This window comes from Enhydra lutris, unplaced genomic scaffold, assembly GCF_002288905.1.
Source record: "Enhydra lutris kenyoni isolate GAN:26980312 unplaced genomic scaffold, ASM228890v2 scaffoldscaffold4, whole genome shotgun sequence".
NCBI lineage: Eukaryota > Metazoa > Chordata > Mammalia > Carnivora > Mustelidae > Enhydra > Enhydra lutris.
In genome coordinates, this window is record NW_019154088.1 from 6,069,949 (window position 1) to 6,083,304 (window position 13,356).

Consider the following 13,356-nt stretch of genomic DNA (forward strand, 5'->3'; position numbering starts at 1 on the left):
GCACACTTTATCAGGCATTGTTTGCACAGTACCAGCAAGCCAATAACAGATTTCTAGGAATGTTCTGTGATACTCTGAAAATGGCATTATATTGCCTGTTTTGCTGTTTAGAAAAAAATTTATGTTTAGTCATCCAATTCATCACACTAGCGTGTCTGCACATGGAGGTGTCTGAAATAAAAAGACATCATAACAAAATTTATATTAAATATTAATGATTAAGTAATCTTTTCAACTCAGGATTTCAAACTCCATAGAAGTTGTTTACTCATCTATGAACATCTATATATAAATTTTAATTTACATATTCAACAGTATTTTAGTAAGTAAGACAGAGAAAAACACAGGCAGATGAATTATCTTTGAGCACAGACGTTAGTTATTTCTTATGATGTAAAATTAACCCTGAAAAAGCCCTTTATTCCGGCAGAGGATGAACATGGAAAGCTTTATCGTAAAGTACTTTTTTCAACATCATGCATCTAAAAAGGAGGTTAGACATATTGAATGAAGGTAATCTTTCAACCCAGCTCATCACACAACACACACACACACACACACACATGCACACGCAAATTCATACCTTTAGAAGTTCTCTGCTGGTGGAATTTCTAAGCTAAATATATACTAACCACTACAGAAGGTTCCCTTAAAAATTATTGGTGAGTTTCGAATATGGCCAACTTCTGGGGAACGAAACCACTACCTACTTGTAATACGGTAGAAAGAGTAGGCACTGTGCAACCTTGCCTTAAAACTATGAAAAACACGAAAGCCTAACAAAAAATCAAAAATGAAATATTTATTACCGCATTTTGTGACTTAACACCTTTTTTTTTTTAACATAACGTCACAGTCCTCATACAAGTATTTTAATGTAAATTTGACAAAGCTTAAAGGTAACAGCATTTTCTTCTAGTGAGGAACACGTGCTGAGAAAAGAATTCATGGACATACAATACCAATTCCACAGCAGATCTGATACTAGCAAAAACATTCTTTTTTTTTTTTCAATTGAGGTAAACACATAGAATATCTAACATGAAACAATTAATAGACCGAACTCTGTACGAAGTTTGTTACAGTATTCTCTTGCTCCTTTTTATCCCCCAAGCTTTGAGTTTCTGATAAAGTCCTAGTTGTGGTGCTAGGACCATTAATAACTTTCTTGTGTTGAAGAAAGCTGCCCAACTTGAGATTGTTTTGTCCACAGCCAAGGCTTAGAACTCCTGGAAGAAGCTCCTGCTCGGTCTTTAAATCTTCACTGGCAAGCTCTTTGAAGAAGAGTCCCCCAAAATAAGAAGAAGAATTGGCTTATGAAGCACAAACTATAAAGATCTGTTTGAAACTAAAGGACACATTTATGGAGGAACAAAGGCCGGGCATGAAAACACATTCTTGAAGCTGGAGTTCCCGGGGGTTGAGGTTCAGCCAAACGCTCACCATGGTCTCCAGCGCGGTTCTTTTCTCCTTGGCCCAACAGGTTTAAAATATACCACAGTCTCTCCTGGATAGTGAATTCACTGATGAACCAAAACAGTCATTCTTTTGGGAACAACACACATAGTGTGGAAAACAAGGATATATTTTTTTTCTCTTCTAAAACTATTTGAGGCAACATAACGGAGTGATCAACAGAAATGTACAAGTTTAACTTAGTTCCTATGTTTATACTACAGTAGTTATAACTCTCGGAGTCTTTTTCCAGAGGATCTTTACATGGACAGAATTGTCTCAGTGAGCCCATGATTTCACATTTGTGTTCTTGTCTCATTGGTCCTCTGTGGCTTGATGAAAAATGACAAAAGTAAAAAATAATCACAGCTGTCTGGAATTTCATATTAAGTGTCAACATCTGGTCAAAGTTCAGAAAGTCTTAAAATAGTTTTTGCGTGTGTTTCCTTTTCCCTTGAGTTCCCTTATACTATTGGGCATGAATGTCCATAACCTGTCCGCCAACATTGGGATCTACAGAATTTAACATTGTGGGACTCTGTGCTGACATAGTCATTCCAGGGTGGGTAGGGGGTCCTCCGTGCATCATCATGGCTGGGTGGTGGGGATGGCTTGGCAAATATGAATGCATTGGGGGTCCATGTCTTAATTGAGTAGGGTGTGGGGTCATCTGGGGAGGAGTGTAACTTGGCTGTGCCATACTCATTCCCATAGGACCACCCTGAGAAACGTAGTCCCCTGGCATGCTCTGCAAACCTGAAAAGAGAGAGGGAAAAAGAAAGCAGGTCAAATTCCTCAACATTTTTATACTTTACCCATCAAAGATGAAAAGAAAAAAAAAAACAGACACTGCAAATCTTATATCTAAATTTAGCTGCAGATTCTTGCCAATGTTTGCAGACATTCAAATTGTAGTTTGCATTTAATTTCATCGCACAGCAGTATAATGCAACACAACAGAACTAAATATTTAATGCAACTAAATGTCATAAAGTGGAACTGTTTTTCAAAATGGTATTCAGTACATTCCTTTGATAAATGCAATAAGAATATAAATTCTAAGTCAAGTTTTATCAGTTAACTGTTGCTCTGTCGTTTATTCTCCTTCATTGCATTTATACATATGGACAAAAACCGTAGGTATTAAAATAAAATTGACGTCTTATCATATCTATATTTCTTCATGAAAAATTTATTATACAAAACATTATGGCATATTCATTTTGAAGGGATGAGCTTTTATGTATATTTAAAATGAAGCCCCTTTTTTGAATTAGAGGCATTCTTGGCGCAGTACACCCAAGAGATTGTAAAGGTCAAAGGTAAGAAGTCAGGATAAGGTCATATGACATGCCCAGTAGTTTATGTCTGAAAATTCCAAAAGAGAATGGCTTCATATCAGGAATAAGATCTAACGCATCTAAAAATTCTTAATCTTGTAAATCAAGACGGGAAGTTGGGAGTTAAAATGTTGGGAAGTCGGCCGTTGAAGGATTCGGATTGCTCCTGCGAGTTACCTGTTCATCGAATTAAGGTTGTGTTATATTTATTGTTGCCCATCCCCAGAGCTAAAAGGACAGCTTTATTCACCTCTATTTAACCTCCAGTACATACAGTTGAAAAGCCGAACAGATGTTTTTGACACTGTAAGCTGGTAATCTAAAGGCTTAGACGCTGCAGTCATTTTGTTAAGTAGATCCGCGGTCCATTATTAACAGAAGTGGCAAAACCATCTAAAGACAATAACACAGCCTGCATAGTCCCAGCTCTCTGTTTATTCTACCACAGCAGCCTGCTCAATGGATGATGATAATTAAGTACCAAATATACCATATTGTGTGGCTGCATAATCAAATCAAGAGAGGATAATATTCTTCTGTATTAAGCTATTAATGTAATTGGTCATGAAGCATAAAATATGTTATGTAATTAAATAGGCTAGAAATTATATGGCCTATATTAAGAATTATCCAAGCTGAGCAAATGTTTTCTCTATAGCTGTTTTAGGGAACATTGCTTTCTACATTTTTTGACTGCATTAGGAAAGGATGAAAGGAAGGGAATTGGCTTCGTCAATGGGGTGCCATGGTGACCCCCTGAGATCTCATATAAAATGTTGGCCTCTATTTACATATAGAGAATGATTTAATCAAGGTACGTGTTGTTACATTCAGCCTCATTAAACAAGGAAGTTTCGATGTTCTATGAATTTCTTTATGCTCTGGTGTCCTCGGCAAAGGATATATCTTGTTGGCAGACTCAGAATTTTTTTCAGATGTCAAAAACACTTGAAGCTTTAAAGTCTAATGGGTTTCTTAATCCAACTGCAGCCATTCAGCCTCAGTGAAAAATCCATTCCTTCATATTCAGTTGCTCCTAAATGTCTTTCCCTTTAAATTTATTGACTGACTTTCCTGTCTTTCTGTCTCATGTCGAAAGTCAGTAGGCACATGTAAAAAATAATCAAAACACACCGACTCCCTAGTGAAGAATCAATGGTGTCACTGCTGTCATATATCCAGACTAGGCATAATGAACTGCAGCATTTCATCTTTGCATATAAGATAATTTGGGCATCAATCGTGTTCTGACAGATTTATGTCACTCAAAGGACAGTTCTACTTTTCCTTTTTTTTTTATCGCTTCATTGAAGCCTGCTTAATTTCTCTCAGTCAACTGGTGCCCCCAAGACGTTATTTTTATTCTTAAATGTCCAATATCTGCCTGATGTCTGTGTTTGTGCACATCGGGGCCTCGGTAAATAGGCTAAGAGGCGGTCTCCCCTGCTTGAAACACACACAGGCTTGTCAGTTGGCCTTTTCAAAAGTGTGTCTCGGTGTCATCTGTGCCTTTAGAGAGGGTGATAGGTGTTTAAAAACAGGTCCTTAGTTTGGAAAGGCATGCAGTTATGGGCAAGGAAAAATAAAATGGGGGGGCAAATTATAAAAAATAAAATAAAGTCTCTGCAGTGACAGTGAAGACAGATTGCACCCGACTGTACTTACTTCCCCCTTGCTTTGCGATTGCTTTACATGATGAAGGTTACATGTAGTGCCATTGCCCATCCATGCCCATATTCATGCCCATTCCACTCATAGGTCCTAGAAAGGAGATAAAATCCAAGAAGAGGCCGGAAAATCAGCAATAATTGATGGCGAAAAAATAGGAGGAAACTCAGATTCCTTTCTCACTGATCGCTTTGGTTTAAAAAGAAAAAAAAAAAAAAGAAAAAAGAAAAAGAATGTGTATGGGGCAGAGTAAAATGGTACTGCGGTAAACTCTTTACTCTTTCCAAGAGGATCTTCTCCCCCACCCCGGGTCAAAGAAAGCAGGCAGAGCAGGCAGCAGGCAAATGTTAAGCCCACCCCGAGTGGAGTGGATGAACGAGGCCGAGGCCGGTGGAGCAGGTGACACTTCCCGGGGAGGCCCAGAGGAGGAATGAGCGCACCTACCTGCAGGCCGGATTCCCATGTGTTGCTGACCATCCAACACAAAGCTCCCCATGGGCTGACCCTCTGGACTATATGCTGCTCCTTGGCTCACTGAAGGATCAAGAAGAAAACCTGATTGTAGTCATTCGAGGACACAGAGGAGAAAGAAGAAAAGATATACCAAACAATCAGCAATTGTTCCCGCTACAGCACTGAAACGTTACAGCAACAACGTGGTGACTGGCGCTTTCCGAATGGGGCTGGGGTCTGTCTGTGCGGCTCTAGGACCAGTGAAGGGGTGGGAGTAGCTTTAAACACGGTCTGGAGGAGAGGCTGCCCCAGCCCGTCTAACAGGTGGGTCATCGTCTGCAGCCTTTACGACTTCCCTGATGTCTCCATTACGGGGGTGGGGGGGGGGGGGGGGGGGAGGAGGCCAGGGAAATCGAGACCAGTCAATATAGAAACACCGCAGTGTGCACGCGATCCCACCCCCTTGGGTGGCTTACAGAAAGATTGTCACGTCAAACGCAAACCCTTGGGATTCGGGCACCGTTTTGCAAGGTTAAACAGACCCACTGGAACATTTGCCTTTTTGCTTGAACCAAGGAAAATGTAAACATGGTCAATGGAACATTTCAATTGCTTTATATTCTCCGACAGGCCCCCTGGCCTCCAGGAGTGGAACAGCATTTCAGTGTTACTGGGAAAACTTTGCCAAAGGAAACCGATTTTCTTACGTACTTCAAAACTGAGGCCACAGCTGAAATCTCCACGTTTGACACTCTCGTGAGTGACAACAGTCATCGCCCCATGGAAAATAGGGTTTTCCCATAGACCTTCTTGCGGGACAGCGAAATGCCTCCGTAAACTAAGGGTATCTCAAAGTGGGATGATTAGGAGAGTGCACGGGTATGGCTCAAAAGAGACACTGTGAGAAAACCCCACATGTATTCTAGTGGGATGGATGTGAAGCATTTCAAACAAAGGTAATAATCTTTTAATAAAAAATCATGCTGGCCATGCAGCACGTCAGGCCCTAATAGAATATTATGAATAGTCGGAGCCAATGAATGGATACAATGAGTTTAACAGGGGATCCTCTAGGAGTGAAAGCAACGCGAACACCAAGGAATTGTGGGTAACAAGAAAATGAGAGCGTGCTAATGATTGATGCAGACAAGCAATGAGTAATTCCAGAGCTCACAGTCAAACAAACTGCTTGTGGCACTAATACTCGTGCCCAATTACCAATTCAGAAGGAAAATAAAAAGCAGTTTCAGGAGAGTCAGGGTGGGAAATCTCCAATTAGCACCAATTAGTGAAGTTGCTTCCTAGAATGGAATTCTGGGGACATTAAAAAAAAAAAATTCTCCCAGGATGCCTGATGGAAGCATTTATTGAGCAGGTGATGAAACTCCTAGAGTCTAACTTGATGAGGATTTGTGCCTATGAGACATGAATGGAGATACTAGTTGGAACTTGCCTGCTCGATTTGACTGGTCAATCATGGGCTGTACTATTCTTCTTCTGGCATTAATAAACCTGAAACAGAACAGAGAAGCCCAGTCATCCAATGCGGTTTCGGTGCCCCGTGAGCACTTTCGCACAAACGCTGAGGAGAATACGACACAGTCAAACATCTCCTGAAATTTCTCTTTTCAAGCCCGAGGCAATTTTCCCTTTTCAGGGTTCAAAAAGAGTGGACTGGATCATCTCCATCCCCTCATAACCCACTGGAGGTTGACTTGGCGACCAAGGCTCAGGGAAGGGGTTGGGGTTGGGGGGGGGCGGGGCGGAGAAAAGTTTTCCCTGAGAAAACATCTATTAATTTGTTGTTGTGCTTGTGCTTCTTGAACAAGCTGGAATCTGGTTAAAGTTCACAGGCTGGAGGATTTGTTTCCCCCTTTCCCTCAACTCCCCATCATAGGGAGACCTAGCTTCCCCTTGCAGCTGGTCATAAATGGAGACCAGGCTCTGGCACTGTGCTTTCACAAGGTATTGTTAGGTCAGCAAAGCCATCAATTAGGCTGTCTGAAGTTTTATCACCAACACAGCAGTAATAAGTGCTGGCCAGAAAGACTTCTGCTCTTCGGCAACTCCCGCAGTTTAAGCCTGTAAAGTTAGGGGTCATTTAGAGGTCAGTGCCAGCTGGGGGCGGCCTCTCCAGTCTAAGCTGGGACACCCAGGGCAGGGATAAGGTAACTGCCAACCATAAACCCAGCCACCTTTCAACCCACTAGAAAGACAGAGCCTCAGGTACACATGGTTGATATTAGAGCCCAAGAAACGTTTTCAAATCAGGTGGCGGCTGAATCACAGGAATGTAAGGGAGCAGCAGTTATTTCGTCTAGAAGCCTGGATCTAATTTTGTGGGAAATCCAAAAATAAGTGCCTACTTCATGTTACTTTAATGTTTAATAATGCCCATCAAATATTCATGTACAAACAGAGTAAGATGATAAGAAATCTCCTTTATTTCTCCAAATTTAATAAAAACAAAACCATTTTCTACCATTGGCGAGTTACCCTTGTCCCCGTGCATTTAATGATGCCCAGTGCCTGCACCCTTGAGCTGATGAACACGATTCACTGGCTGTGCGTTTTGGGTGGGGGGGCGGCACAGAGGGAGGGCGGGACGCCTAGTAGATAGCTAGCAGTCCCTTAAAAATATACCCACTTACAACATCTCCCAGTATTTCCAGTTTCAAATCTTAAGTGCAGGGGAACTTAATGATTAATGAGCCCGCATGGGGCCACAGGCAGGAACTGAAAACCCATTCTTTGAAATTAGCCAGAAAAATTCTAGTGTGTGTTGGCAGCTCTGCGTTCTGAAGGAGTTGAAGCCCCTTCCTAGGAAGACAGCAGCCCACACTTGTTCAGGCCTCCTGTGAGCACTCTAGTGGGAATACAATTAAGCCCCAGACTAATAGCGGCAAGAGAAACCAAAGGAGTCTTTTGCATATGGTGTTTGTTTGCAAAACAATGACCTTCTTTATTACTTAAGCAAGTATAGCTCAGTTGTCAAAAATGCTACACCCCCTCAGGTCTGGTGGGGAGGGTGGGGAGGGGAGAGAAGTGACGGGCAGTGAGAGGTGAAATTGCACATTTATTCCCACCTGGCACTTAAGTGTTAGCAAGGAATATCTATCAGATCACAAAGGGTTCCAGAAGCATCTCTTAAATCAGAAAAGGAACTTAATTATCTCCTCTTTCTCCACTGTTTTCACTGGGACCAAGGAGGACTGACCCATGCTTTTCATTGCCCCCCCCCCCCCCCCCACCGCCAGGAACTCTCTTTATCAGCTCAGGTTAAGACCAACTGAGATGCTCAGGAGCACCGGGGAGAAACCTCCTCTCTCCTCCTTGAAGTTTCTAATGGAGGAGACACATGGCAGAGGCTTCACCTCTTTTTATGTGCTGCTAATCCTGGTTTTGTTTCTTCCTATGGGCCAACTCTTTAGGTAAAACGAATTGCTATTTTTTCCCTTTTTAATTTCACCCTTTTACTCTTTTATTATTTACATCTGGAGGTTGTTCCCTTATTTATGTCTTTCTCTCCAGTTCCCCCAAACACTCCCTTCCTCACAGAGCTGCAAGGCATCATGGTTCTTAGTTCTCAGCAGGAGAACTCCACACTGTCTTCAAACAAATAATTACGGGGAAGGTTAGAGGTTCACTCAAAGGTCATTTCTTTGGATACTCTTCAGAATGTTTATATTAGTAAAAACGGGGTCCGCTCAAAAGGTTGTTCAATGGGGGACACACAACAATACAGAACATTAAAAAAGCATTCTGTGTGCTCGCAGGTCTTTATAGAAGCGCTGAACTTGGAAATGCCACTCCAGTATTACATTTTCAACTAGTTACCATGGCATGGACGGGATGTTCACTAGCAGTTATGGCGACGGCCTTTCTGTGCCCAGTTCCACTAAACAAATATGCATAGATGCTTCTGAAGGTTTTCAACTAGATCCTTTTCAAAGGGTCCCAGAGATTCTGCTCTTTTCACTTGGGTTCCATTTAGCTTCTCTGAATTTTTGTTCTCAAACAATGTTTTTGATCCATAGTGCTATTATCTTGCCAGATTCATAATTCTACCACATTCTTTCAAATCACACAGAATTTTAAAAACATATGGGCCCCAATTTATCAGAAATCTCTTCACTTACAACTCCTGCCAATTGTCAACTCCCCTGATCTTGGGATATCTTTTATAAACACCACGGATGTTGTTATAAGAATGAACAATTAATGAGTTGACTGTAAGAACAATTTCACACCAAAAAAATGAGATTACCCGCACAGTACTGATGATCCACAGGCCTCTCTTGGAAAACCTATCAGTGTACATAAGATGAAGCCATTTAATTATAGATTTAAAAAAATCAAACTAGGAGTAACTTTTATTTCTTTAGTACTACTAAGATAAAATTTCCAAATGCAGTCTTTCCCCAAATTACATGACATGAAATTTTTTCCACTTCCTCTGATCTATATTTTAAAATGACCTTATTCAGTGCTCAAGCAGTAAACAGAATATCAAGTTTTGATCCTACTTAAAATTTGAAGACTCTAAGTTGAAAATCAACTGATCCTCTATCTTTCAAGGTCCAAGCTCCATTCATATGGAAAAATGCAACTCACTGGTTCAAAGACAAAAGACTTGTCTTAAAAAGACTCAAAAGGTTTTCTGGATATTAAATGGGTCTTACAAAATAACATTTTGATGAGTTAAGTGTAAATGAATCAGACACATATGGATTAAGTTATCCTTGAATTTCACACGGGTTTAAAAAATAAGGGGAAAAGAGGGTCTTGGCAAAAACATTTTGGACTTTGCCAAACCCAAAACATTTGAAAAATTGCTGAAGACATCCAACTAACCAAAATGTAGCAAGCTGCACCCAACTTTAATGAAAACCCCCACAAGTTATTTCCAATTCAAAGACTGTTAGGTTTTTCATCTGTATCTGATATTAAAAAATTTTCTAAGTTTTAATGTCATCCCAGAATGATTTTGAAGTTGAGGATATATAATATGCTTTTTTATTGGTATAAACAATTTAACCTGAAATTACAAAGTCTTTTAGAAAATTAAATAGCTTTTAAAAACATTCTGAGATTTGTAAAACTTGTGCGTAAAACGTGCCATATATGATAAATGCCATAAATAAAATGTGCTAGTAAGCCTAGTGCCTTATCCAGATTTCACTTAGCAAAAATTTTCATTAGCCTCATTGTGACTTTTTTTAAGGGCTACAGATAATTCCATTAGTGACTCCTTAGGGAATGAGTACCCTAAAGTGCTCTAGTTCCATTGATTTGTATTGAACACAAAGTTACTATCCAGGCTCACACAAAGACTCTGGAGAGTATCTACTGAGACTATCTACTTTCTCACTAAATTTTACGAAAATAGAAAATGCATTAGTATGTGTGATTCTTAAAAATTATATACTGACTGTTAGCTTAAAAAAACTCAATTATAGAAATGAATTCAATGACTTTCCAAGAATCATGAGGCCTTTCCGAGTCAACTTAGAGATGAAAAAAAAAAAAAAAAGAATATATTAAAAAGAATAACCCCAAGGGAATAAAACATCATGGAAATCTCATCCTGCTGTCTTGCTGGAGAGAGAGCTCCTAGAGACCGCCCCGGCCCCAACCCCACCTCGGCCCCCCAACAGAAGAGCCAAACTTTTCAGCTTTGCATATTTTTCTGCCACTGAAATTTGACCATCGCGGTTTTCCTCTGAAAGGTTTTTCACTCCAAAGCATATTTGAGATTGATAGAAGTAGGCTTAGGTGTCATTCCTGCTTGTTGGTCGATTTCTTCTCTTTTCTTTACGTCCCTCCCCCACATCTTTTTAAATGACTGATAAATCCCTTCTTTCTGGTTCACTAACTTCATGCCACACCTGGTAACCAACTACTTTAGGCAGCATTCCTTTTGTTAGAAAGTGCAGGCCTCTGTGGAGTCACCTGGAAGGCCGCCAGCCCTGAGGAGGAACCAGGAATCCCTGCATGGAAACTTTTCCGTGGATTGGTCTGGTCCAGGGAGGGGGCTGAGCTGTTGAAGAGGGATCGGGTTAACTTGGAAGAGGTGTTAGAGGCAGCTTGGTGACTGGGGACCTGTCGAAAAATGAACAAGTTCTGCTTCTCCGCTCTCCGCGGCCGTGGGACTCCTCAGTGAGGGTGCCTATTCACGAAGCTTGCTACCGGCTGGCCTTTGAAATAAGGAAGCCTCAATCCTGACAAATCAGTTAGCAACTGTTTTTCTTAGTTCACACACACAGAAAGCAAGTTTTTTTCCTATGTGCTGTGGTTATGGCTGAGTGGGGTTTTCTCGGTAAGATACATAAAAATGGTTCAATTGGTGAGCTAAGCAAGTTTAATGTCTTTGAACATGTACTCAGGCGCATGAATGACTGGGTCATGGTGCAAACCTGTTTTTTACTGATGGCCAGACAAGGGGTCTTTTCTCTCAGACAACTGTGAGCAAAGTAAGGTAAACGGATGAGATTCATGGGCTGCTCAGAAACACGTTCCCAGTACCTAATTTCCCTGAGCTACAGATTAGTTTATAATTTGAGAGATACTGACTTATCTATAACTCCAAAAACACATGAACTAATTACTCATAAACTTACAATATGAACACATGATACTAATCTGGAGTCACAAACATTTTGTGGCTTTATGAATACACCCCAAGTAGTGGAATGTTCATGCCCAACACATGAAAGGCTCTGGACGAAATTATAAAGTAGCTAATACTTTAATGACCTTCTACTACATTTTTTCAATAATCTTTTATCTAATTCTTCCCTAGAGTTACAAGGGCTTACATGGGTTCTTTACTAAAATACCCTATTTTGGGCAAACCCTCTGCAATTATTTTTCTATATTCCAGACTTCTCCATAGACCAAAGTGATGGAGAGCATGGGCTCATATTCTCTGCCCTTTAATTGCTGTGTGACCTTGGGCAAGTCTACTTAAACTTCCAGGTCTCAGTTTGCTTCCTGTCTATAATAGGGCAGGGGTTGAGCCCAGATTTTTTTTTCCCTTTCCTTTCCTTTCTTTTTCCTTTTCCTTTCTTCCTTCCTTCCTTTTCTTTCTTTTTTCCTAGATTGTTTTGAGGATTAAGGGACATGTTGTATGTAAAATCGATGGCACAGTTCCTGACACATAGTAAGAGCTCATTAAATGTTAGCATACACTCAAAATGCACCTATCTCAAGTCCCTTCCTAAAGAGCTCTGTTCTTTCATAGTAATAGTTAAGACTAGGTGGATGACTATTAAGCCAATCCATGCTGGTTTGAACAGAGGGTGATAATGTGCCTTACCCTTTTCAGGTAGCATGTGTCTCTGTGGTAGGGTCCAGAGATCACAGCTAATTTAAATGTATAGTGCCATGGGGGGGGGCAGATTTTAGACACTGGAGTAGACATCTGCTGGGCACAGGGTAGTGGGACAAGCTATTTTGGAATCCCACTCTCTAAAATGGTTCTCTACACCCCTGAGGGTCCAAGTGTGTTCCACCCACCAGTCACCTGAACATCACCTTGACTTTGTTAGAACTGTAGAAATGTAGTAGTCCCCCACCCTGGCACTACTGAATCTGAGTCCATATTTTAAAAGATCTCCAGGTGATCTCTGCACATTTAAGTTTAGAGGTCCTGCTCTAGATCACATACCACATAAATGATTGAGTTCTCTTCCAGAGAAACCTGTAAAGATTGTTTTAATCATGAAACTTATATATGAAAGTGCATGCATTATTCTCTTAAGTTACCTCAGACCTAAATAGTCGTTTGTTGCTCAAGGCAAGAGATTAAAAAATTTATACTAATTTAATTCATTTTTACCCCATCTGTACTTCCTAAAGAAAAAGTTTGGCTAATGTTTTTGTGGAAACTGTTCTCTCAGGGACGGATAGGATGAAGATGGTAGAGTTTTCTTCCCATCTCTGCTTTTTTTTTTTAACTGTGTATTTATTTAGTGTTTGAGTTCTCTTTTCTTTTCTTTTTTTTTTTTTGGAGAGAGTGAACACGTACAGGTTTGGCTTGGCATGGAGGGAGAGGGGGAGAGAGAAAGAATCTTAAGCAGGCTCCACGCCCAGCAGGGAGACCCACTCTGTCAGATGCTTAACTGACTGGGCCACCCAGGTCCCCCTACTGTTTAAGTTTCAATAATAAGTATAATTATTTTTATAATTAAAAAATTTTAAAGGTGAACTGGAGAATTTGGCATCTTACGTGATTAAAGGTACTATGGCCAACAGTAGAGACTTTTTAGTAAAAGTATTTGGGAAATTTTAAGACAGGAAATTATCTTTTATTTCCTTTGTAACACCAAGTGACAATAAACACTCTTCCATAAGTATAATCAGACCTGATGGTATGTAACAAAACATCCCAGCAGGTTATGATTTTGAAGGACTGTTACTCTTGCAGAATTGCCATCAG

At 40.5% G+C, this 13,356-nt stretch overlaps 1 protein-coding gene across 3 annotated transcripts in view; it reads right to left on the minus strand.

The window, feature by feature from the left end:
* Positions 1–794: 794 nt before the first annotated feature.
* The window catches only part of LOC111159889 (Meis homeobox 2), a 206,970-nt gene continuing 194,408 nt past the window's right edge, over positions 795–13,356 (minus strand). The window contains exons 10-13 of one of the 3 annotated variants that reach the window (XM_022522572.1): positions 6,370–6,428; positions 4,908–4,997; positions 4,461–4,556; positions 1,821–2,211 (exon numbers count right to left, since the gene is read on the minus strand). In XM_022522572.1, coding sequence (XP_022378280.1) covers positions 4,498–4,556; positions 4,908–4,997; positions 6,370–6,428 — 208 coding nt within the window. In that variant the 3' untranslated portion in view covers positions 1,821–2,211; positions 4,461–4,497. Of the gene's footprint in view, positions 2,212–4,460; positions 4,557–4,907; positions 5,019–6,369; positions 6,429–13,356 lie in introns of all 3 variants that reach the window. The other 2 variants (XM_022522565.1, XM_022522558.1) reach the window with 2 other exon arrangements.